This window comes from Parasteatoda tepidariorum, chromosome 3 (assembly GCF_043381705.1).
Source record: "Parasteatoda tepidariorum isolate YZ-2023 chromosome 3, CAS_Ptep_4.0, whole genome shotgun sequence".
NCBI classification, from domain to species: Eukaryota; Metazoa; Arthropoda; class Arachnida; order Araneae; family Theridiidae; genus Parasteatoda; species Parasteatoda tepidariorum.
The window spans coordinates 37,759,619-37,786,526 of NC_092206.1; the positions used below are offsets into that span (position 1 = coordinate 37,759,619).

Here is a 26,908-nt window from a genome sequence, read left to right on the forward strand (position 1 = left end):
TACGAAATCTTTCTCAATGAATTTTGAACAAGCTTTTGAATTTTAACAAAAGAATATTAAAATTTTCATGTTTATTATTTTTTTTCTCCTTTTTTTACTTCTATTTATTCCTATTTTCACGAAATATTTTTAAAAGATTACTTTATCAACTCTTAATATGTAGAGCGGATTACAAATGTCACCAAACTAGTTTTGAAAAAAAATTGTGGCATTTACAAATGACTTTGAAAATCCAGAACCGCATTACATACTCTACGTGCCTAGGGTTAAATTTAGCCGTATTAGACATATGTAAAATTTACTGGATTAAGAAAATTCACTTAAGCATTATTTTTCTTGTAGCTTAATTGCAGACGGAATAGTCATTTTTAAAACTTATTTAGTTCATTTTACTTCGTAGGACTAAATCTTCTATTGCTAAATATCTGGTTCAAGTTGGGTTTTTTTTTCTTTCAATTTCGCATGTTATCTTTACACCTCTTCATTTCTACAGAAAAATGGCCTGGTTTTCCAAAACACCAATAAGTAAACAACAACAAGAGTCCTTTGGCAAGAACTCTAAAAATACATAATGAGCGTGATCTTTACGGAATACTCAGTATATTAAAAAAATAATAAATTTATCTTACACGTATCTACGCAAACTCACTAACTCACGAAATTTTGCTGCCAATACTCTCAAATATGCAAAATTTATTTCATTACTTTTGAAAATAATATTAAGATGGTATCAAAAAAAGTACCAAAGCGTTTTTTTATATATGTTTTATTCACTAATTTTTTTAATTATATTTTATTTATTATATAGATATCGTATAAACAGTAAGCAGAACTTTTCTTTCTGTTTTAGCTGTCTCTGAATCGCTTGTTCAAAAGTACCTAATTTAGAGTAACTGAAAGGCGATTCTAAACCTAGTTTTCTCGAAATTCTCAATAGTTTTCAGCTATATCTGCGAGTTTTCTGCTTCCGTTCTAAAAGAACTACTTTATTTATTTATTTTTTCACCGTTGCATTTCCTTGTCAAGTTAACTTCTTTCGCTTAAATATAATTATTAGCAGAATAAAGAATATATTTATAAAAATTAATATGAAAACTCATGAATAAATAATCCAGTAATTTAATTTAAATTTACTTCATCATACATACATTATACAAAGGGCAGTAAATTTATAAAATTAACAATGAAATATTAATTAGCGAATGATGACTGTGCATTTACAATTCTATTTGGTTAAGGTTACAATTAAGGGCACGGAACCAAATGTTGAATTAATTATCCCTTTCAAACAGTTTTAAAAAAGGTTGCTTTTAGAAGACCTTCTTATAATGATAATATCAAAGCGGAACTAACTATTTTCTGTGTTTAAAACTTTAAAACCTGGATGCTAAACGCATGGAAACTTAAAATTTTGCAAATGATCAATAGCGTTCAACTAATTTCGTAAGTAATGAGACATAATTAGGAAACAGCAGCTGTTACCGGCCTGTTGCCACCGAGTGTTAATTAAAGTCATTTCCGAAAATGGTTCTGGTAATCGAACTCAATTTGAAAATCTCTAGCGAATAACTTCCCTTGGTGCCATTATGGATTTATAATGAGTTTATCGCAGTCGCTACTGTGGTAAAAGATTACTATGAAGCTTGCTTTGTTCTGCTGTTTAGCCTTTGTCGTTAATTTAATGAATAAGCCTTTCACTCTCTCACGTGATAAATTTTTAGTGTATGATATTCGCGAGACTGTATTTCCGAAGAAAGTAAGGCGGGAAACCCGGATATATAGTATCGTTAATAGCAGCAGCGATGGTTGAATAGTTTATAATGTGGTTACTTGGATGGTAAAATGGCAAAATCCTTTTATAAATTAGAATTCTCAGTTTTATATTCAAGGCAATTTTCTTATCTCTTCATTATAATTAATGAAACTGGAAGGTTTCATTCCACATAGTTTTAGTTTCTAAACTATTGTAATATCAAAATTAAAAATAATCCAAATAACTATTTCGCGGTGCCTCACCAACCGCGATTATTGGTTTGCAATAATTAGCATAGAACAGTTTTTTTCTGCGAAAGTTTAAATTATTCCAGTAAAATATATGGACTCTAAGAATTCTGTTTGCTTTTGCTGGTGCTTCTATTTTCCACATCCAAAGTTCATTTCTTTAAATTAAATGTATATTTTGAGTCAAATTTGATTGGTAAATACTATGAAAGATCTCTATGATTCCATTAATATCTATTTAACATTTAAAATTAAAGATACATTGCTTTAATAAATTTGATGAGTTCCCAATTACAATTTAATAGTTTCACTTGCCATGCCGGCTGATATATTAAATACAATTTGTGCATGCATCACAATGTGCATGAAGCTGCTAGTTAAGTTCTTAATCATTTAAAGAATCATTGTAATTTATAATTGTGTATTGATGTACTTTGCACTGAAAATGAAAATTTTAAAACGGTTAATAAGTTTAGACATCGAATTAAATAAGCTTATTCTAAAATGTAGTAATAAATGTAATGTAATAGAATTACTTTATAATAAAGAAACAACTCTTTTAGTTTTAAACACTTAATTTACGTAATAATAGCAGAGCAAAATAAGAAAAACTAATACTACCTTTAAATTTGGGATAGAAAAATATTTTACAGGAAACCAATACTTTTATGACTTTCATTAGTTTTATGCTGATGAGAACCAAAAAAATATGGAAATTAATGTGAGAAAACTGAATTCTATGACTTTCCAGCCAATAAAAATTTACAGATATAGTTAAGGCCTGGTTTCTTAGGACAGTTAGGCGTTACAAAACGTCAGCTTGAAATGAGCGCTAACCCCTGATTGGTCAATTTGTGAGTTAAACAGCATACGTCATCGAACGCTTATATTGAACGTCAGACTGACGTCCGGATCAACTGCAGTTGGATTACAACGTAACGTTAACGTCAGAAGCATCCAACAGAGCATTGAAATCAGCCAAGATTTTGAGTTTAATATTAAACATAGCTTCTTCTTCCTCTTCATTTAGCTCAGCTATAATGTGTTTTTTCTTGGACAAAGTCATTATTTGTTCTCTAAAGCACTGGTCGACAATAACAAAATCAATACAAATTCAAAATAAATATTTGTTTACGTTATTAGCTCATGCGCAGTGCGAGATAATGTCAGCGTTGGACAGACTGCTTACGCTGAGCTAACAAACCAGTATTTTGTTGGCGTCAGCGGCACGTCAACGTCCCGCTGACGCCCAGATAAGGCGCTTATGCTAAGAAACCAGGCCTCTAGAAACACTCCAAAAAGTTTTGACTTAATATTGTTTTATTTTCACAGGTTTTGTTTCCTTTCCTGTAGGAGTAAATTTTAAACTTAGTAATTTTTCTCTGAGATCATTGCAATTTCGTACGCAAGCTTAATTTTTTTTTATAAAATAGAGATAGGGTGTGCTTTGTGTTACGTATTATAAAGCAAAGCAGAGTGTATCAGCGTAAACAACGTAGACATGCCAGGAGTATACTTGCATTTATTTCAGAGAAACGTGCTTGAGCCAGTTCAGACCTACGTAATCAGAAGAAATTTGAATAAATAAATGGCAGTTTATTACGGTTTTATCATGCAAATAGGAATACTAGTAAACAAATGATTTAAACTAATTACTTTCAAAAATAAATTATTTTCTGCAAGATTCGTTCTAAGATCAAGTTCGTTCAGTGAGCTGGGTATAAACATTGTTCTAAAGTTAATTTTAGAAATATTTATGAATTGGGGGATTGTGATCCGGAAAAAAAATGTAGTGACAATTTTCTTTCACTACATTTCTTTTAAATTACTTTGTTTTTTAGTACATAATTATTTAACTCAAGCATAAAATTGCACATTTTTTATTCACACATATTCTGCATTCTAAAAATCAGGATACAGAATGTGTAGTGTATTATGAAATTTTTTAAAATCATTTCAGCTAATGGTTTCAACTTTGATTTAATTTTTAAAAAAAATTTTCGTATTTTTCAGCATGATACTTTATTATTTTATTTGTCCAATAATAATTTTAAAACCACCCAGTATTAATGACTAACTGTTTATACGTAGATTTCCTAAAGATGAGATGGGATGTAAATGTCTACAGAGAAGAATACACAGCATCCAATAATAGTGTGTTATGCTGTAAGCCAGTGATTCTCAACCACTGTGCCGCCAAATATTAGAAACGATACAATAAAAATATATGCTTTTTTTATTACGCTTTATAATATTACGATTTTATTCTTTTATTACGATTTATATATAATGCTTTATTTTATTATTTTTTACATTATAATTTTTCCATGCTTTAACAGCTTGAACATCTTTGTCGGCGATTGCCTTGTCTCTGACAATCTTAAAATAAGAATGAAGTGTTTAAATTGTCTTTGACAATTTTAAAAAATGTTGAAATAAATTTAATGATTAAATTATTAATTAACAAAGGAGAGCAAGCTAAATATTAACTTTCAAGCGGAAATAAAAGCTAGTCATTAAAGTAAGCTATGCAATTAACTTATAAAAACAAATTAACAAAGGATAACTAACAAAAAAATAAGCTAACAATAAATAATCAGCAAAAATACTAGTTAACAAGAAATCACAAAAAAATGACAGTTAATAGCTATAGAAAACAAGCTAACAATTAATAACTAGCAAAAAATAAATAACTGTGACTAACTAATAAAAGATTAATCGAAAGAAATAATTAATCCCTTAATAAACGTGCTTTTGCAGTATATATTATAAATTATCACAAACTATTTTACTCAGTGTATTATAGGTAAGTAAATAACTTTTAAACTAATTTTTTTAATTGTGTGCCGTCAAATTTTGAAATTTTTAAAAGTGTGCCGCCCTAAAAAAAAGGAAAGGTTGAGAATCATTGCTCTAAGCATATTACTGTGGATTCATTTGATAGACAAAGATTTTTATATCTTATGACGTTTTGACAAAATTAATACATATAATCATTTGCAATTGTTTCTTTATATTCTACATACTTTCAAATGTACCTTCGATTTAAAAAAAATCATTATTTTTATTTCATTGTTTGGTAAAATCATGCTTAACTAATATGTTATTAGCTTTTTATGATTAAGCAATTTAAAGCAAATAATTAAATGTGGCGCATATATTATAACGTATTTTTATTTAAAAACTTATCTTTTGCAATCACAAATAAAATTGGGAAAGCATNCGTTAAAAGTCTGCCGCCCTAAAAAAAAGGAAAGGTTGAGAATCACTGCTCTAAGCATATTACTGTGGATTCATTTGATAGACAAAGATTTTTACATCTCATGACGTTTTGACAAAAATAATTAATACGTATAATCATTTGCAATTGTTTCTTTATATTCTACATACTTTCAAATGTACCTTCGATTTAATAAAAATCATTATTTTTATTTCATTGTTTGGTAAAATCATGCTTAACTAATATGTTATTAGCTTTTTATGATTAAGCAATTTAAAGCAAATAATTAAATGTGGCGCATATATTATAACGTATTTTTATTTAAAAACTTATCTTTTGCAATCACAAATAAAATTGGGAAAGCATTTAAAATAAAATAAAAAGAGAGAAAAATCTTTAGGTACTCTTAACATTATTCGTGTACGATGCGACCGCCAGCTAGGAATTTTTTGCCAAAAAGGTAATCTTATTTGAACAAGTTTTCAGAGCCCAAACAATAGACTGGCTTTGTCTTCTCTAATATCTCCTCTAAGGCCAATGTAGGTTTTATTTTACTGCGGTTTTTCTAATTTTGGAAAAGTTTTTTTCAACTTTATTTTGGTAACTATTTTTGATAGCTTGAGACATGTCGACTGTTATTTATCTTTTGATATCTAACTGCTCCAGTTTTTTGGGATAATATCGTCCCGCTTCGATTTCTTGAGATAATATCTAACTGCTCCAGTTTCTTGGGATATCTAACTGCCTCAGTTTCTTGGGATAATATCTTACCGCTTCAATTTCTAGAGATATCTAACTGCTCCAGTTTATTGGGATATCTTACCGCTTCAATTTCTTGAGATAATATCTAACTGCTACAGTTTCTTGGGATAATATCTAACTGCTTCAATTTCTTGGGATATCTTACCGCTTCAATTTCTTGAGATTTCTAACTGCTCCAGTTTCTTGGGATAATATCTTACCGCTTCAATTTCTTGAGATAATATCTAACTGCTCCAGTTTCTTGGGATAATATCTAACTGCTTCAGTTTCTTGGGATAATACCAAACAGTTTCAGTATTTAATATTGGTAAGTTTCTTAAATGATATGTCGTATATCTATATATATCAGGAAAAGATACTGGACTTACCTTTTTGTGCATTATAGTTTTGCTTTTTTATTTTCCTCTTATTTAAAGGCATTCACCAAAAATATTTACTTATCAACCCTTTCAATATTTTACTCTATTACATTTTAATTACCATGCAAAGTTAAAGGCTTAAAGTTATAAGTGTTTTTCTTTTAAAACACTGAAAATTAAACTTTTATGCAACATTTTATAATAAAGATATTTAGTTACCAAATTTTCTAAATTAATAAATGATGAAAAGTTTTATTCAGCTCTTAAAGAGTTTCATTTACTTTTTAAATAGCACATTTTATAAATTAGTTTAATAAGTTACATTTACTTTTTTTAAAAGGTTAGATTTACATTTGATAATAAATTTTATGTAAACCTGGTTTTAGTCAACGTATACAATAAAACTACAATGAATACTATATAACAATTAAAAATTCGAAATTAACTAGTCGGACTATTGCAAGGTAATTTCTTAGGCCAAAATACCTACCTGATTTTTATAACAACCAAAAATTAAGCAAGAATGCGAAGAAACAAGTTTGTAAATTTAAGGTACAAGTTGATCAAAGTATCTAGGTTTAAGTTGATCAAAATTCAGGATAAGGATCTAGTTGATCGAAATTATTAGGTCTGAATTTTTCCCAATGGAACCGGAAACTAAATCACGTAAGAGATGAAATGCTCTAGTTTTTGTAACATTTTTGAACAGATTATCCAGCTTGTTTAGTCTTATTTATGTTTTAAAATTATAATCCCTTTAATTACATTTTAAATATTTATTTATTACAAAAACATGCAAAATATATTGCAGTACACAAAAATAGGAAACACAAAGATGTAGACAAAAATATGAAGCGAATAAATATATATCACCAGAGACAGTACTAATTATTTAACTTCCTTTAAAAAAATCAATAAAGAAAAAACAATTTTATTATAATGTAAGTACAGAAAAAAGTGTTTTAATAATTCTTTCAGTGCTCAGCAAAGTAGGAACCAGACAATTTTTGTAAACCCGGGTCGGGTTTTTTTAAAAAAAAAAAAACATTTCAAGATTGTTAAGGATTAACGACGTCTATGAAACTTATCTGTATTCCCTTTTTAATCATTTTATTGAAATTGAATTGCAAAATTAGGTGCAGAAATTAAAATTCGCAATTTTTTTTCATACATTAAAAAAAGAGTAAACAAGCAAATTTTGGAAAAATTATTACAAGTTTTTATATTTCTCTACTAGACGTGGATTACATGTTCAGCTGTGGGCCAATCTTGGTAAATATTAATTTACCCCAAAAAAATCTTTTTCTCCATTAACAAAATGTATCACCTATAAGGGTATACATTTAAAAAAAATTAATACATACGAAGTTGAATTAGAATTATGCATGAGAGTAGTTTTTTTTAACTATGTCATGCTAAATTAAATCCTATTTCAAGTAAAAACGGGTCATACTAATATCTAAGCACATTTAATCATTCCACTTTTTTTCATTAGGCTTAACTTAATACTACTATATATTTTTTTTAAATTCATTGCAATACATATTTTTATAAAATTTTTACAGAATGAAAATACAATTATGTTTAAGATTTATAATTTTTAAACCAATTTGTTTTTTATTAGTTCTCGGTGAAACATATAAATAAAAGGGTCGAAAATGATTTTTCAAAGGCAACAACGCATTCCTATGTCCGGAAAATTGGTAAGGTTCCTTAATTAACAAATATTAATAAATTATTTATTTTTTCATAATTTATGGACATTTACTTATATTTCTTTATCATCCTGTATAATTCTTAATATTATTCTTTACTATTATTATTATTTGATATTTTATTTTTATCGTAAATTAATAGTTTTGAAAAAATCTATTGAAAAATTTTAAGAAAACATTGAAAATGATATGTAACTCAACCATTTTGAAATTTTTCCTCAACAGCAAATGTGTTATATTTACTTTTAAAATGAGTTTTACAATTATTTCCAGCCAAAACTGATATTAGGAATCAACTTTAATATTACTAAACAATCTGACGAAAAACATTTACTAATTTTAAAGCATCCAAAAGTAGAATAGAAACTTTTAAGAAATGGAAAAAAAAGAAACAGTATATTAGGTTGCAATGTTAACTGAGAAAAATGATTATTAAAATCTAAGTTTGAATTTTATTCTAATAGACATTAATAAAAGAAAGTTTGGAATCTTCTAATTGAATTTTTATGTAACAATCTGCTTATCCTTAGGAAACAAAAACAAAAGCGTAACAATCTAAAACTTTAAAAAAAAATTTACATTACAGCAAAACAAGTTATAAATAGTTACGAAATATTTAACTTTCTTGTTAGAAGCAAATCATGCATTATTTGGTACTCAGAAATAAAAATTTAAAATATTTTTGAAAAAACTTGGTTTTTCTCCAAAAACTCAATAATTCTCAGGTTTTTGATGTAAAACCTAGATGGGGTGGGATTTTTCAAACCCTGTTTATTGCATATCTGAAATCGTTCTCTGAAATTTTTTCATTTAGAGGAAACTCAGAGTATTCCTCTGCCAAAAATTGTAAAGCAGATCTTCTTTGCGAATATAGCAGTCAAGTCTTGTTCTTGGAAAGCTAGAAATTGATTCGATGTATACTTTTATTGGCTGAAGGCAGGGAACAATTAAGGCAGCAATTTCCCTTTTTTCTTCCAATGTGTAGTTCCTGCAATTTTGCCCTATTAAAAATTTTTTATCTAGTATACATTCAACTTTGGCTTCAGATGAAGGAAATTCACTAATTTCATCATATTCGTCGATTAGTTCCTTTAAGGGTTTAACAAAGTCAGAAAAATTTTTTGATTTAATGTAGTTTAATAATTTTTTCCATTCTTCTATTTTACTAGTATGTATAATATCATGGATGCCTTTTAGGTTAATCAGGTGTTCTAAATTAGGAAAGCCTCTAGAGGCGTAAGCGTTGCTGCTCTGAAAGAATTCCATTTGATTATACAAATCCAAGAGAACTTGCTGGTAGTAAACGTCTCTTTTTACAGTTCTAAGGTATTTCAGTAACTTTTGCATTTCCACATTATATAAGATCTGTAAGAAAAATAAAATATAATTAAAATTTTAAAGTGATATACAGTGGGGATAAAACGTTAATTTATTACATTGAAGCAAATTAATAATTTTTTATTATTAATAATTAATTTTGCTTGGTAATTAAAATGCAATAGAGTAAAATATTAAAAGGGGTGATAAGCAAATATTTTTGGTGAATGTCTTTAAACAAGAGAATAAATAAGCAAAACTATAATGCACAAAAAGGTAAGCCCAATATCTTTTCCTGATAGATATAAGACATATAGACATATCATTTAAGATATAAGACATATCATTTAAGAAACTTATCAATATTAAATACAGAAACTGAAAGGTATTATTCCAAGAAACTGAAACAGTTAGATATTATCCCAAGAAACTGAAGCGTTTAGATATTATCCCAAGAAATTGAAGCGGTAATATATTATCCCAAGAAACTGGAGCGTAGTAGTTCATTTACGTCGCACTAGGGCTGCACAATGCGCTGTTGGCGATGGTCTGGGAAACATCCCTGAGGATGATCCGAAGACATGCCATCGCAATTTTGATCCTCTGCGGAGGGGATGGCACCCCCGCTTCGGTAGCCCAACGACCTGCACGCGAAGTCGAGCACTTTACGGTAGCACAGTTTAACGAGGACCAATACCGCACACCCTCGGTCCCTACGCAGACTGATCCAAGTGGGTCACCCACCCGCACACTGACCGTAGCCAGTGATGCTTGACATCGGTGATCTGCTGGGAACCGAGTCTTAACGATCAGTTCACTGCGGGACCAAGAAACTGGAGCAGTTAGATATTACATTCAAAATATACAAAAGATAAATAACAGTCGACATGTCTCAAGCTATCAAAAATAGTTACCAAAACAAAGTTGAAAAAAACATTGCCAAAATTAGAAAAACCACAAGAACGGAAAGAGTGAAAAAAATGGAAAAACAGTAAAGGAAAACCTACAATTGAATTAGAAGTGAGATATTAGGGTAGAGAGAGTCAGTCTATCGTTTGGGCCCTGAAAACTTGTTCAAAGATGGCGGTTACCTTTTTGGAAAAAAATTCATAGCTGGCAATCGCGTGTGGAAATACATTTTACCCTAATTCAGAAGTGCAAGTGGCAAAGCATGGTTTTGGAGCAGCAAAACAAAGATTTGGAGCATATTTAATAAAAAAAATTAAAACAAGAGTTTAATAACAAAAATTTTTTATTTTGTTCATTAATAACATCTTTTTTTTAAATTTTTTTCAAGGTCCCTGCATTAACAAATTAAGTTTCTTTTTGGTATCTTCCAATGCTGTTAAATATTCTGCTATACTCGACTTAGCCTCAGATAAAAGGATTTGTCCTCTTTCTATAATCGACACGTCTTTATTATTTTGCAAATCTTTAATATTTTTTTCAGCTGTGGCCAAGATATATATATATATATATATTAAATCAATTTCAGTAACAATTCAACAATGTTTGAAATAAAACATGGTAACAGATTGGCGTTTATATTTAGATACTGAAATTTTTTTTTTATAAATTATACCTAGAATTTGGCTAAGCCTGAAAATACACAACATAAGTTAAGAGAGAATGAAAATATTTTTAACTTACTTCCAAAGTACTAAAAAATTCAAAATAATCTGGTGAAATACAATAAAGAGCTACAATTTTGTTATCAAAATAAAAATTTAACAATCTTAACAATCTAAAAAATTTAACAATTATGAAGCAAAATTAACAATTCTTTCATGATAACTCGCACGAGCCAATTTTACAAACTAGAAAAAAAATTTTGACATACAGACCTTTAAAACTCCTCCATAAATTTTAAAGGCATCATTCACAGTTCTGAGATCAACTAAGGAATCTTCCTTGAGATTTTCAACAAGCATGTCCCTATTAACACTAAAACTACTTTCTACAGCATCATTGCCATGGGATAATACAGAAATGATCTGGACAACTTCCCACAAATCGGAAGATTCCTTGTATCAAAATAAAAATCATCCAAATGAACATCATCATGAAATGAATTGTTTTCCTGCATTCGCACTTTACTTTTTCTAAAAATTTTTGAAACGGAATTTTAGCTTGCTCAGAACATGATAGTGAAATTTTTCCTTTACTAAAAAGCAATATGAGCAAATTATCCATTCCTTGTTCGCACAACACTGCACTGTGTTTTTTTTTTTTTTTTTTTTTTTTTTTTTTAACAAATATGGATGTAAACAAGATGCAGCTTTCAGAACTGCAAAATCTTTTGACATTCAGTCAAATATTGTTTTTATTGTATTCTTTTCTAAGCAGGGTAAACAAGGTGCAGTACCCTGCTGCCTTTTTAGTCAAAAGAATTCACCCTGTTCCCCCTGAAGTAAATTAGTGCCCTGATATAATAGACTACATACCTTTTTTGCCCTTTCTTTCCTCAACTCTTTATTTTTTTCCCCAAACTCTACAATGGATTTCTTAAACTTTTGTTTATTTCAATTCTTTTTATTTAGTTTGCCATTGCTGTCAATACATAGATTTATATGGGAAAGGAAAAATAGCTATCACACCCCCTTGTTGCACTTGTCTTTGAAAGTTTGCAGTTACTTCCACTATCATTAAATCATAACTACAGACATTTAAAAACAGGCATTTATTATTTTATTAATATATGCATGCATTTTAAATAAATTACTAAGCTAATTAGCTCATTAACTCGATATATATATGTTAATTTATTAATAAAAATTAGTAATTAATATGATTGCTTTGCTACTTTTAGTAAAGTTATTATTATGGTTAAATTATTTCAACTTATTCAAAAAAAATTCAAACTTATTTTACCCTTTTGCCTTTAAAATAAAACTTTTTCCTGCATATTTAAAAAAAAGCAGCAATCAAAAACACTAACTACATTAATTATCAAAACAGGTTTTTCAACCCACTTTTGCATCAGCAGATTGAGTAGCTTCACACACTGCCTGCATGCATTCATGCCTCTCAGATTCCTTCTCAAAGTTCGCTGAATTTAGAAGTGCAGTGGTTGCAGCAAGCTCAACATGATCACTAGGTTCATCTTTTCTAATCCCATGAACAATTGCAGTCAGGATGTCATTTGATTGTGAATTAAGAACATTTGGTTCCTATAATAAAATATCAAGATACATTTGATACAGAATTTTTATTGAATATATTTTTCTTACTTCTTTCATTATGTTGTATTTGTTTAAGTTAAAATAAGTGAAATATATTATACAGTACAGAACCTCAAATCTGGAAACCAGAAACCCGGAACGAAATTCCATAAATTTTCCCCCTGTTTCTAGAAGAAAAAAAAAGGGAAGAAAATATATATTTCTCCATATATTGATAATTTCATTATTTTTTCCCTTTTTATCTTATTAAACTTACGTATTATACGTGACTTTATCGTTTTTTCTTCTTTTTAAAAGTATTTCTAAAGAATATTTTTTAAGTTAGGTTTAATAAACAATTAAAAAAAGCCGTTTTGTAGCGAACCAGAAAAATCAGTTATCAGGAATCGAGATGGTCCCGATCGTTCTGCATAATCGGTTCTCTACTGTACTTAGCATTTCAATAAATTATAGTTATGAATTACAGCATTAAACACCAGTGTTTTTCTGAGTAAAGGGTAAAATCTTTTAAACGCAGCTTGAACAATAATTCTTCTAATTTGCAATTATTTGCTGTAATTTAAATGTTAAAGAAACAGTTATTCATCATTATAAAATTTATAGATTTTGTAAATTACTTAAATTTACAAAATCAATTTATAATTTCTTGCATATGAATGAGCAAAAATAATTTTTTTTAACTACTTTTTCTGGATTTTATATTCTAGTACATAAATAAATACAATTCTGATGATAATCGAAGATTTTTTATAATTAAAAAAAACTAAACTGTAATTTAGCTCATAAATATAGAGTCAGGAACATAGATAAAAGACAATCTACAATTATAGACAGTATCTTGGCGACAGTATAATAGTCATTGTCAAAAGAGCTAGTAAACTTAAACTTNGGATTTTATATTCTAGTACATAAATAAATACAATTCTGATGATAATCGAAGATTTTTTATAATTAAAAAAAACTAAACTGTAATTTAGCTCATAAATATAGAGTCAGGAACATAGATAAAAGACAATCTACAATTATAGACAGTATAATAGTCATTGTCAAAAGAGCTAGTAAACTGAAACTTAACAAATATGAAATTAGGTACACGTAACAAAGCAACTTATAGACAAGTGATTACTGGAAGAAATTATCTGAAATTTTTTTTCTTAATTTAATTTAATACTATTTTTTCTTCTTCTCTTTAACATAAAAGATATCATTTTAATGCACAAAAAAATATATTCAAAATTTAAAGAAAAAGGAAATTTTTTTGTTATCTAATAAGATTGAAATATATATTTAGGATATTAAGTGGGTTGAAAAATGATTACTGAAATACGTGATTCAAGATTTCTATGACATAATATATATTAAAAATTAATTTGATTTAATTGGAGCAAACTAAAAAAGGGGGATAAATATATCATATTGATTAAAAAATTCTTCTGTTACAGATCAGAATTAAATAAAATTGCTGCTCATTAAAATTCAAATTTTAAAAAAAAGAGAAAACACCATTTTTTTGTTAATAAATCAGTTCAATTTAATAGTATTTTATCAATTCATCAAAGTTATTATAAAATCTGAAGTTTTGCTTTTCTCGAACGAATCCGCGTAAAAAAAAGAAATTGTTATTGCATGTGCATGAGAACTTAGAAAAAAATATGGTGCTGGTAAGGTTGGAATAGTTAACTAGATTTTGCTGTAATAGCAAAAATTAAATTTCAGATTTGCAGAACTGTGATAAAATCTTGATTTGCGGAAGTCTGTGAATCAACAATCTTGAGATTCACAGCAGAAGATATGCATGCCTTAATTTATGTTAAAAATTGAACTTTGTTTTAAAATATAAAAATAGTAGAGGACCGGAGATTCAAGGAACTGTGGTATGAAAAAAATAGAAGACACAAGTTTTTTTTTTTTTTTTCACCAATAGTTTCAATCTATTGCCAAACCATTACAAACTTAATATATTTTATGGAAGACTCAATTTTTAAAAACAATATTTTCACTCTACTCAAAATAGTAATTTAGTTTTTAGAATCCCAATCAAATATTTAAAATAAGTAACCATATTTGCAAATAGTTTAACACTATGCTAAATCATTAAAAACTTAGTATTTTAATTAATAGAAAACAATTTTTTACGCCATAAACTGTAATGGATTTTTTGAAACCCCCACTATTAAATAATTTAACTTTATTTGAGAAAATTGATTTTTCACTTAAGCCAAAAAATATAACTTTTGATAGGCTTAAATTATCGTACGAATTTAGATAACTTTTAATAGACTTTAGCAAAAACTTAAGTTTTTGCTAAAGTCTATTAGGTCTGAAGTCTATAAAGTCTATAGTTGACCAGGCTTAAAAACCCAAATTTGGGTTTTTAAGCCTGGTCAAAAAGAACTGTAATGAAAATCGAACAAATTATGAGAAATCAAGCAAAAATGACTTTTTGGTTGGTTAGTCTACAAACATTTTTATACCTTTATAACACATACATAAATAATACAATAGGTAAGCTTACTATATCCTGACAGATGTATTCTAATGCTTCTAGTGTGGCCTCTTTGGTCATTTCAGTAGAGTTTATGTTATTTATATGCTGGGTAAGTAATAAAATGAGATTTGGCCATTCCCCACGAGGTAACTCAGCAACAGCAATATAAGCTACACACTGTGCAGCAGAACTAGGTCTGAGAGTTTTTGTTCCTAAAGCAGATAACACCTACAAAAATAAATAAAACAAAATTCATTATCTACACTGAGGGATAAATAAATTGTGGAAATATTTTTAACATCTGAAAAGGATTTGGCAATTAAAATTATATAGACCAGTTGCAGTTGATCTCCTAAAAAAACAACTAAAACAGAAAAAAAAATACTTTTAATTTTCTTTCTTCTATTTTAATAATAATTTTTCAATTATAACTGCAAAGATTAGCCCTGACAAGAGAGGATCACCAGATTCATAATTAATAATAACGAGAAACATTAATAAATAAAAACAAGAAAACATTAATAGATAAAAAACATGAAACATAATAAATACCACGTATAAACAGAGCGCGTTTGAAAACTAGATTTAAAATCTGTCGCCAATTTACTATGCAATAAACAGCATGTCCCTTCCCCCAAACAGTGATGTCATCTTCGACCAATAGCGTGATCCAGCCGAAGTGAGGATTAATCACTCGTGGCAATTCTAGCTTATCGTGCTCCACATAGCATCGTAAGCTAGAGTGAGCGGATTCTCGTTAGCAAGAATGCTCTCGTTAGCACCACTTATTTAGCAAGAATGGTGCTTTAGGCGTAAAAATAGTAACTCGGAATTTAACCCTTAACGCCATCTGTGTGGAGTTTTCCATCCACATGTAATTAGCAAATGTCCACATCTATCTACCACATCGAATATGAAATCAAAATACAGAGTAGTATAAAAGTGTGAGATCCTTTTCTCTGGTGACACTAAAGTGAACTAGTCACGTGACCTCAGTTACTCTTAGTTCGCACTGCAATTTAAGGAACGGTGCGGTTATGTCGAGTTCTGGTTGCCATTAGCAACCAGAAGTATACGCTCTCCTTTTTCAGAATCTTTGCAAAGAAAGTATTAGTGATTACAAATGTATTTTTTGGATATTATACTTATTTTTTATCATTCTATTTTTGAATTACATGCTAAAGAATATATATTTCTAGACTTTTAAAGCCGTTTCTTAAAATAAAGCAGAAAATTTTGTGCCTGCTGTATGATTAGTTTCAGTTTTTCTTATTTAGTTTTTAAATTCAGTTGATTAAAAGTAAAACTTCTATCCTATATACTAATTTCTGTCTCTTTTTGTAAATTTTTCCAAATTAAAAATTTAATGTTTCTTTTAAAATGCGTCCATAATCTCTGTAAGTTTTATATTTAAATATTTCACAAAACCAAAGAGCGAAATAAAAATCTACCAAGTACAAATTTTGTTGTTTTACTTCCAAATATACTGGTATCATAATTTTATTTATTTTTTGTAAAATAAATCACTTTTCTTCTCACAATAAAATAATACAAGACAGTTTTTATCTATTGTAGAAAAATCGCCTTAAATTTTCATTATTTAAGGAAAAAAGAAAACCCATTTAAACCACCAGGACTCATGAGAAAAGATTGCTATTCTAACTTAATATCACTCGAGTTCTTTTATTTAGATATTTTTTAATAAATTTGAAATATATATATATCAATTTGACTGAAAATTACTTTGAATATATTTGAAAAAAAATAGACAGACTTAAATAATCTATAATGAACAGGCAGTCTAAAATATTTTCTACCACAAAAAAGGAAGCTAACCCTCCCCCAGCATTACACAAGAAAATAGAGTATTATTGACATAACTTTATATGCTAGAATTTTAGGAAGTTAAACAATAGACAAAAAATAGGGCCTAAATATTTTCGATTAATGCATTTTAGGTGAAGGTAGATAATGCGTGTTCGTTAATATCTATATATCGTTAATTGTAATAAATAGAAATTTATTATAGTTTTTTTTTAATACTTTTAAAGATAGATTATTTGTCTGTAGATGGCACCACTATGGTAAAGTTTAAATTCAATCATAATAATATTTTCTTCAGAAATTTTGAATTAGTCTTTTAAAAAGGGATTTATGGGGTGAAATCTATGTAACTAAATTTATTAATATTTATTGAGGATGGTATTATAACTTGTATAGGGTATTGGTGGATTTATGACGGTTTTTCTCAGGGATCTTTTTTTTGGTTCTGACGTCCGCCGGATGCAGGATGACTCTGGACGTGGTAAACAGGTCAGTCTAGATTCTTTCGCCTTGTTGAAGGGAGGATAAAAGAGAAGCGATGAATGTGGCTAAGCGCAGTAGCAGTAGTAATCAGCAGTAAGCAGGTAACCAGAGCAGTATCCTGGGGATACGGAGTTTGTCCGCTAAAGGAGTGGTTCGTGACAGTACCTCGGAGATGGTGGATGGTAACCTTAGGGAAAACTAAACTGAAGTCTCTAGCGGGAAGGACTACCGGGATTAGCCGAAAGCCGATATCCTCGAGACGATGGGCTAAGTCCGAAGGAATCTATGCTGGACGTCCGGTGTTCCCCTTCTACATGCCTAAGTCGCTTGAAATTAGAATAGCTGGAGAAATTTCGAGATCCTAGCCGAGGAGTTTGTCCATGAATTCATCTACCATTCCGGTGGGCGGTTCCAGAGTGAAAGCAGTAAATTCCTTAGGGTACTTGTAAAACTTGAAATTTTATTTCGTTAACATTTTAGAGGAATCATTTACCTTAAATTCTGAACTGTTATGTTGTGTTTTTTTTGTGTAGGAGAACAATCAGTATTTAAGTGTGATTTATAGATATCATAAACCAAGTCAGTGTTTTTAGTAATGTTATATGCAGTTTTTATTTTATAAATGTCTTTTTTGAACTGTAGTAAATGAAGGTTATGCTTGAGAGTTATAAGGTTGCATTTTTGTTTTAATTAATGTATAAATGTTTATTCCCATGTTAGCATTTGGAAATGTGTGAAATTATGTTTTTTGAAGATTTAGAGGTGCAATAAAAATGAGTTTTAAATGTTAAAAGTTTTCTGTAATTCATTAGATATTTGTCTACTAAATAATCTGGGTAACCGTTACTAAATTTAAATTTTGAGATCACAGCCAAAGGGGTAACGGTACATAATACATGACATGATCCAAACTTTTAACAAGTCCAGAACGAAAAGGACCGTTAAAGTAGATGTACTACCATCTCATCGGAACTGTCAGAACAACAGCTGTTGAGTGGGAGTTATAGTTGGACTTACTTACAAGGTATATGCACTCGCAGCGCCACCTCATTTCATGTACTGGGAGGATGAACTACACATTATTCTTATTCCTTTCTTATTGCCCTGACCAAGGGCGCCGGCAGAATAATGTAAAAGGGGGTGCAACCCACTAACAAACTAACCCTCCCCCCCCCAAAAAAAATTTACAAATATTCTGTTATTACTGTTTTGTTATTACTTACATAATCTTACTTTACAATCTGTTAATTTTTTTCAACATACATTTTTTCATTGTTAACAAGATATTTAAAAAAAAGTGCGAATTTCTTGCACTTGCAAATTTTGCCACGAGAAACTATTGATGGCGCTGGCATAGCTACTGACTTTGAAACACAAATAACTACAAACAGTAGTTTCGTATACTAACGTGTTTGTGCGCGCTTAATATTTGTATTTGTTGTGTTGATACCGTTTTATCCAGCTGTAGCGGAGGCTATCAAAATTGGCCTAACTCCTCCAGCTACTACGTGCACTATTGAACTCACTTTTAGCACAATGCGACGCATCAAAACATGGAATCGGTCTACAATGTCTCACGAGAAATTAAGTAATTTGTGCATGCTGAATGTGCATAAGAAAGGATTCAAAGATAACTCAGAATTCATTGAAAAAGTTATAAACAGATTTGGACAGCAAACAAGACGATTACTATTCTTGTTTGATTAAACAATTTAATTGTTATGTATCAATAATTATTTAATTACTTGTTTTTGAATAAAAATATTTTTAATAAAAAAATTTTATGACACAATTTTTTTTCTGTATCTACTTAATTGTGTAGAAAAAAAGCCAGAGGGGTGCAAGTGCACCTCCTTGCACCCCCCTGCCGGCGCCCTTGGCCCTGACTGAGTTTTGATATTTAGCTTTTTTAAGCTTCATTTTTTCTAGCAAGTTATGTAAGTAATTTATTTTAAATATATAATAAACTTACTTTCGTAATGAATTTACTCACGAGAGCAACTTAAAATAATAAGATCTTTTAAAATGTAAACTTGATAACATTTGTAGTATATGAGATGGCACCATTGAAATGCCTCTCCTGGTTAGCCAAACGCAGCAGATACGAAAATCTAATATAGAGACTATTTATTTCCTCATATATCCAAGTAAGAGTGCAAATGTCAATGACAAACAGTCACAATATATTTAATATTTGATTGCTTAAATTTAGAAAAATTAATGCAGCTGCATTAATTTTGATAGAGATATTATATAGTGCAATGTTTATGGACAAATCAACTTTGAATATGTATTAACAATATTTTTATGGGATATATTATAGAAAACTATCATCAAATTAGAAAACAAATTATTAACAAAAAAAAATTTATTATAAAAATCATAACACTTACTAGCTTCATAAATCTGGAAAATTCCATAATGAAATGTTGTTTATTTAAAAATTTTATTCTCCAATAATATATACATAGATTATCATTGATTTAAGATTATTCATTAATTTAAGATTACATTTCGCGCAATAAAATTTTATAATTGTAAGATCTCGATATGAATTTTAATATGTAGCTTAAAAACAGAATAGCTAAATTCTAGTTGAAATTATTCTTTCAAAACTAAAAAATACTTACTAGGAAAACGGTAAAAATTTTCTAATAATCAACACAAAGGATACTATTTCAAGTAACTTGGATGATTCTTTATTGCTGTTTTCCGAATTATGTAAATACAGAAATATATATTATTCTATAAAGACGAAGAATATTCTATAACTATTACAGTTCTGTAGGTTCTGAATAAAGTAAGCAATGTGCACTTAAATAACTTCACTACAATTTATAATGAATTACAGACAAAAATAAAATGTATTTTACCGTAATACATACATCTGGAATAGTATGCGATCAATGTCGGAATCTAGCAGCTGCAAGTTTGTTGATATTAGGAAAGAAAAAAATTATTGAGAAATTGTTCTTCAAATGTTGATCGCGTTCTGTTTCAGATTCACTTACTAATGTTCCGGGTCATTTTTTTTAAGTTCTTCTACCTTTTCCTTAGAAAAATTTTGCTTCGTATTTGCTGCTGAGAAAGAGCGTCCTTCTCTTTCGATGATTTTGATAAAACTAATAAATAGTAGCCTGAAAATATCCATCCCTTTATAGGCTTATTCAAGCGTTGCGATAGCGAATTCTTGTATCCAATCTTACGATTTTAAAATTTATTTACAGTTAAAATAAAAGCTTTCTTCGTAGCTTTTACTGTTTTAAAAAATGGAAAAAGGTTCTTAGTTTTACCGAGTGAATATTTCATGATATAAATAAGATATAGATCATTATGATATATGATAAAAATAAATTTTTAAAAAAAAATTTCTTTAAAGAAATTTTTTTAGTCTAACTAACTTACTATGTAATTTTTAAGTTTATTTTGAATATATTAAAGAAATACTTTGCCTAGCTTTTTATTTAAAAAAAAAAGCTTTCCAACATACCATACATTTTCTTTCAAGAAGTAAGATTTTTTTTAGCTATAATGATAAGAATATTTAAACTAGAAATATTCTTAAAACATGTTTTGAATTTATTAAAAAAAAAGTCAACATTTTAAGTGCATGTTTCGACAGTTATCTAAACTAAAGTGCATTTATATGTTTTCAGCTTTGTGTTGAAATTATATAATTCTAAATATAAATGTAAAGCTTAATGCCTTACATTTTTTATCTTCTTTAAAAGAGAAGAATTTAGATTTTGAATCAGAGTGAAGACGCTTAGTTTTGAAAAGAANAAGTCAACATTTTAAGTGCATGTTTCGACAGTTATCTAAACTAAAGTGCATTTATATGTTTTCAGCTTTGTGTTGAAATTATATAATTCTAAATATAAATGTAAAGCTTAATGCCTTACATTTTTTATCTTCTTTAAAAGAGAAGAATCAGAGTGAAGACGCTTAGTTTTGAAAAGAACCGTCTTTTCTTTTAAAAAGAAAATAAGGTAAATAACAAAGAGGAGTTTTAAACAGAACAAAAAGTAATGGCTGTGAAATAACCCAAAGTTAGTTATGGTTCTGAAATTAAAAGAAACCTATAGTCATTATGAAATTGATCTAAAGATGGCAGCACTATACTAAATCTATGGCAGCACTATACTAATAAGAAATAACTGGTGCGGTGCACTGGTGTAATCAGTTTTCTTTATGGAACGGTCAGTAATAGCAACTGGTGTAATACAGTGCAAATAATGGAACGTGTCCCCTTTATTTCTGTAACTGTAACTTTCGTCGCCATTTGATTAGAACTGTTTTCGTACTTCTTCAGTGAGAAACACAACAGAAAGTAATCTAAATAATGATATTTGTTATTAAGAACTAATTATTTCATTAACTTTTTCTGTTTTATGGTGACATAATGATTATTTGTTTTAGTTAAACGTGTAATTTAGCTTATTAAGGATATTGTAATGTAAAAATATGTAGTTGAAAATTCTTATAAACGGAACTATTGTTATTTTGATATTAAAATAATTTTATCGCTTTTGAAACCGTAAAGATTTTGGAAACAATTCTTATAATTAATATAATAACACTTGAAAGTCCTTAATTTGCTTAATTTATTTAGGGGTCTGTCCAGGCCGAATTTACTACTGTTTAGCGGTACCTTCACAAATTCAATTTTAGGTGAAACGGTAGTTTCACAAATTCAACTTTAGGAAAAACTTTCACAAAATATTTTTTCTTAAAATTTTATTTTTGTATCCTTTAAGAAACGATAAATCAATTTTTTTACCATGTTTTTGTATTGATTTTGTAATATAATTTTTAATTTTTCACAAATTATGTCTAAATTTTCACAAAATAGGTACCTTTCAGAAAAACCTAGACAGACCCCTGTTCATACTTTAAAGAAATATGTTCTTGTTATGCATTTTTTTTTCAATGATAATCATTAGGTTTATGTCAGTTGAAGTTTTAATTTGCAGAAAGCTTTCTCTTTTAACTCAATTACTATAGTAGATGTTCTGCATATTAATCCGTTTTAATTTCATGTGATAGTTAAATATTTTAATATTTACAAGTAAGTTTTTCCATTGAAAGTAAAGTTATTAAATATTATTTATAGTGCTCTTGTAGACCCAAAACAGTTTTTCTTAAATGATGGGGAAAAACTTTTTTTTGCTTTTTGAACCACAGACATATTTTAAAAATTAAGAAATCAAAATCACGTTGCATTTTTCAATAGGACTTGTGTTTTGCAAACTACTTTGCTAGCAGTCATCAAATCAGTCTAAATCAATTAGCAAGAAATTAATAATTTGTACATTAACTGTATTTCTATTAATATTGATGATAATAACAGGGGTAGAAATGAAAAAAAATTTTAATTATTGGTTTTTCAGATCAATTAATGTCAAAATATATTATTATTTCAAACAGTTTTACACTGGTTCATTTACATGCCATTGTCAGATTTTTTCCCCCTTCAAATATTGAGATAATGTGTTCTTATATTACAAAATCATAGACCAAACCATAAAAAAACTAATAGTATACACTTTTTTTTTACATTGCTAGTCATGGAGACCACTGATAATTATTTTATGGTGGTCCGAACAAGATTTTGGTGATTTAAAACCATTGTGAATTTCGAGGCTTGAATAGTGTACCTGTTATTGTTTTATATGAAAGCTGTAATGTTAATTATACATATTTTTCATGAATTTTATAAATGTTACATGCATGTTGATATTCATAAGTTTTTGAAATGTACATTGTCTATGTGTAACCAGTATATGAACTAAATACTAAGTAACTGAAATTTTTAAGTATCACTAGGATCTCTAGACTTCAGCTGTGTTCTGACAATTACTGATGATAGTGAATCATTCATTTATGTGGTGTAACAGTTTAAAGCAGGTGAGTAAAAATTGAAATTTGTTTTTAAAATTTAGTTCAGGTTCTCAGAACTGGACGGGTAGAAGAGTCAATTAAAACCTGGTATCCAGATGTAGCAAATTTTTAAGATCTGATACATCTCTATTTTAAACCAGATTTTCAAATTAGTTTTTGGTTAAAATTTGCAAATTTTATAAAATTTAATGAGAAGTGAAATTTTGAAACAAGTTGCAGGAGAGCTTCTTACTAAATGTTCCCTGATTCCTGAAGTTCCCTGATTTGATTTATCTCTTAGTAGAGTTAATGATATTAGTTCAGTTAGCTATTCACTAATATAACAATTCAAAATAGTAAAAATAGAGGTTATATTTTATGTTTCTTTCCCTTTTATTTAATCAATTTTTGGCTGATTTTAAAATTATTTTTCTTTTTATTCATTTCTTGAATTCAAGCATAAGGAATTGTGAAGAATCTCTTGGGAAAAAAATATATGAAGAATATTGCTCTCAAAATTTATTTTCTAGGTAACTTTTTCTATTTAAATATTTGTGTTTAATTTAAGTTTCTTCCAAATACAGTCAATCATATTGTAGACTGTACAAATTTCCTTATACTCAATATTTTTGTGTGTTGGTTTCGTTAATTTTGCATTAAAATTTCAAAATATAAAACAAAAAAATTACTTTGCTACATTAAAGGAAAACACAAATTAAAAGTATCTTAAACTTGTGCCGGGGGTCAAGCAAAAACTTAACATGCCTTATTTTAATCTAAACTAAAACATTTGAAACAGTATCTGTCTTCGCCCAAAACTTTTAATTATTTTTTTGGCTTGTTCTGAAAGAGAAAATGTGACAAGCCTCTTTTCAAAATATTGTTAAAAATCTTTTTTTATTATTTTTTTTCCGTTATATATATATGCTGAAAGTTTTGATTTCTTTTTTCTATTGTATCTTTTTGTTCCAATATTTAAACAATATAAATGTTTCTTAGTTATTTTTTATTTCAGTTAGTAATTAAATATTTCAAAGTTTAAAATTTGTTTTTCTTTAATTTTTAGGTATGTTGAACTAAGTAGAATATGGGAGGCCTGATAGCTAAATGTGAGGTCTGTAATCCTTAGACTTCGGCAATAATTTCTAATCACAGGTTCAGCATCTAAAACGTCAACAAAAGACTGTCCAATGTTACGATGAGCAAAGATAACAAATATTTATCATTATGAGCCTGAAGGAATAGAACGTCAACTCGAAGTCTGCACTAGGTCCTCCTTGGTGCAGCCATCAGGAGGTTGATGTATGTCAACATCTACTATAAATAGCAGTCACAAGTTTGTTTGCAAGGTAGCCAGCCTTATGTCCACTGGGCAACTTATTAATGAAAATCTTTTTTTTTTTAAAGATTAGTTCAGGTCTAACTTTCAAGACAATTTTAGGTGTTCTTTGATTTGGTGAGAACCTAGAACCTGTTATCATTCAAGCATTCTCAAAAGAGATGCATTCCATACTGGTAGCGTCTGTGAGATGGTATAACTTTGGGTGGACACGCAGACCTCAATGTCTTTCCATGCAGTGTCATGAATGTTCATTTCTACAGTGATGGCATCTTTGTTTATGTCCCTCTTTATTTGTTTGCAATTGCTGACAATTTCGTGTTATATGCCATTTCTGTTATGCCTTACAGAGCTCTCAAAATGAATGATAATAAACAAATCAGCATGAATTAGTGACCGGTTTGGAAGGAAGGCACATAGTTGCTCTCAGCTCTCCTCAAACCTTTGCCATGCTCACTTTTTACATAACTAGTAGAATGCATAATTAATTGTACTCCATGCAAATGGTACTTTTTCTACTCCACACTGACACCTTGGATGTGTTCATTTCATGCAAATTTCTATAACACCATAATTTTCATGCTATCTTATTCATATGTGCACAATACTGCATGGCAGTTTCATTAAATAAGTCATTTCTATAAAAAGATATATACGTTTCCTGCACATTTCCTCAGGGGGTTTACTTTGAAGTAAACACGGGTTTCACATCCCCGAGGTACCCCAGTGAACTTGAAACTCCTCTCATTGCTAGTATCTAAAAATATGTTAAGTCATCATTGGTTGTAATTTTTAACCTATAAGTTGTGTATGTATGATCTACTTAATTCTAAATAGCAGAATGTTTTTAGATGTCTGCATCACATTTTTTAAAATTCAAAAATTTTTCTGCCCAGTTAACAAGCACTGAGTGGCATATCAAGTGCAAAATTTATAATGAAGTTATTGCCAAATTATGTTAAATAACTTAATGCGTTGAAACTTGAAAATAAACCACTCTGCTGAAAAATAGAAGTATTTTGAAATGAAATGGGAGACTTTCTAATCTTTAACATTTTATTCAAAACATGGCAAACAATTAGAGAAGTCATTAGTTTTTTCCACAACTTATGATGTTACATCTTTGATACATTGCAGATGAAAAAATGTTTGTATTTTAACATTTGGTACTATTGTGTTAAGCTGATTTTAAAATTTTCTTCATTGCCTGGTGGTGGGCCATTAAACTCGATATAGCTTGATTTTCAAACGACAGTAATTTAAAAGTTGCTATACGATATGACCGTATTAAAAGTTGATAGGAAATGGAAATATTTTATGGTTTAAACTTCCTCAAGCGATTTACTCTGAAGTAGACATGGGTTATTTCATGACCCTAAGGTGTAGCCTAGTGATCTTTAACTGCCACCAGTTTATTTTAATAGGAGGAAAAGGTCTTCACAACTATTGTCCTGTTATATCGTCCGTAAATAGCTTTCAAATACTAATTAGATTCCTGTTTCAACAAGCCTTTTTTGGTTATGTTTGTTCCAAGGTACACATTAACTATAGAAGGCAAAATGCCAACTGGTATAAAACAGTAGCATAGTGTGAGAAAAATTAGGAGGGATGCCATCTGCTTCAGATTCAACTAAGTACTTTACAAAACAGTGGAGAACTAACTAAAATCTGAAGGACACGACAGGTCATATCACAATCAACAAAGCGGTATGCCTGTGGATTATTTAGAAGTAGTGACAAGTTAAAGTTCTTTAAATCGAATTTATTAAATCAATCGCACATTGAAAGACTGCCGCTCAAAAATATTTATCCACTGTCCAGAGCTAGTTGGCATCTCTGCAATAGAATGCCATATTTGGCTGTTGTAAGGTTTCATTTAAATGAACGTACATGGTAATGCTAGGCATGTAATCTTCCATTTCTTTGACTTCGAGAACTTCTTGCAAGCGATCAATTACTGTATAAAATATTACTAAGAGTATTTTATGCATTTAACTTCCTCAGGGGGTTTACTTCTAAGTAAACATGGGTTTCACAACCCCAAGGTACCCCAGTGGTCTTCAACTGCTAAAAGCTAATATGTTGCCAAGTTAAGCGACCAGTTTGTGACTGTTAATGCTAGAAATTATCTAGCTTGATTTATTAAACACATAAATTAGTTCACTTGTAGCAATCACATGAAAATGCTTAATATCTTAAAAGGGACATAGATGAAATTGAACAATTCCTATATTAAAAATGCTCGCTTGTAGTTGACACACATCTCAATTTAAATTCTTCACGTATGGCATCGGGAATCTGCAAAAGCGTGACAAGTGGCCAAGGCATTTGTGACTTT

The 26,908-nt window shown here is 29.0% G+C and overlaps 1 protein-coding gene and 2 long non-coding RNA genes across 4 annotated transcripts in view; 2 read left to right on the top strand and 1 right to left on the bottom strand.

The window, feature by feature from the left end:
- LOC122271646 (uncharacterized) overlaps nucleotides 1-12,570 on the top strand; it is a 31,871-nt gene extending 19,301 nt beyond the window's left edge. The window contains exon 2 of the long non-coding RNA XR_011636382.1: nucleotides 12,333-12,570. This is a non-coding gene — a long non-coding RNA (uncharacterized lncRNA). The remainder of the gene's footprint in view (nucleotides 1-12,332) is intronic.
- On the bottom strand, nucleotides 7,985-15,800 carry LOC107447521 (uncharacterized). The gene is made up of 4 exons (XM_043053622.2): nucleotides 15,597-15,800; nucleotides 15,072-15,272; nucleotides 12,347-12,544; nucleotides 7,985-9,422 (listed from the first exon to the last, which is right to left on the bottom strand). Exons 2-4 carry the CDS (start codon nucleotides 15,120-15,122, stop codon nucleotides 8,868-8,870), a joined length of 804 nt encoding a protein of 267 aa, XP_042909556.1. The 5' UTR covers nucleotides 15,123-15,272; nucleotides 15,597-15,800; the 3' UTR covers nucleotides 7,985-8,867.
- Nucleotides 15,801-21,537: 5,737 nt separating this feature from the next.
- On the top strand, nucleotides 21,538-25,579 carry LOC107447523 (uncharacterized). 2 transcript variants are annotated; one of them, XR_006226531.2, is made up of 3 exons: nucleotides 21,538-21,681; nucleotides 23,169-23,258; nucleotides 24,298-25,579. It is a non-coding gene; the product is annotated as an uncharacterized lncRNA (long non-coding RNA). The 2 variants fall into 2 exon arrangements; XR_001584544.3 differs by having other exon boundaries at nucleotides 21,541-21,681; nucleotides 23,178-23,258.
- The last annotated feature ends 1,329 nt before the right edge of the window (nucleotides 25,580-26,908 follow it).

What these genes read in the sequence shown, in the direction of transcription:
- LOC107447521 (XM_043053622.2), bottom strand. Translation starts at nt 15,122, where the DNA reads ATGACCAAAGAGGCCACACTAGAAGCATTAGAATACATCTGTCAGGAT. An exon ending in AATACATCTGTCAGGATATA is followed by an intron (nt 12,545 to 15,071) that starts GTAAGCTTACCT and finishes ATTTTATTATAG; the next exon opens with GAACCAAATGTTCTTAATTC. An exon ending in CTCAATCTGCTGATGCAAAA is followed by an intron (nt 9,423 to 12,346) that starts GTGGGTTGAAAA and finishes TTTTTCTTACAG; the next exon opens with ATCTTATATAATGTGGAAAT.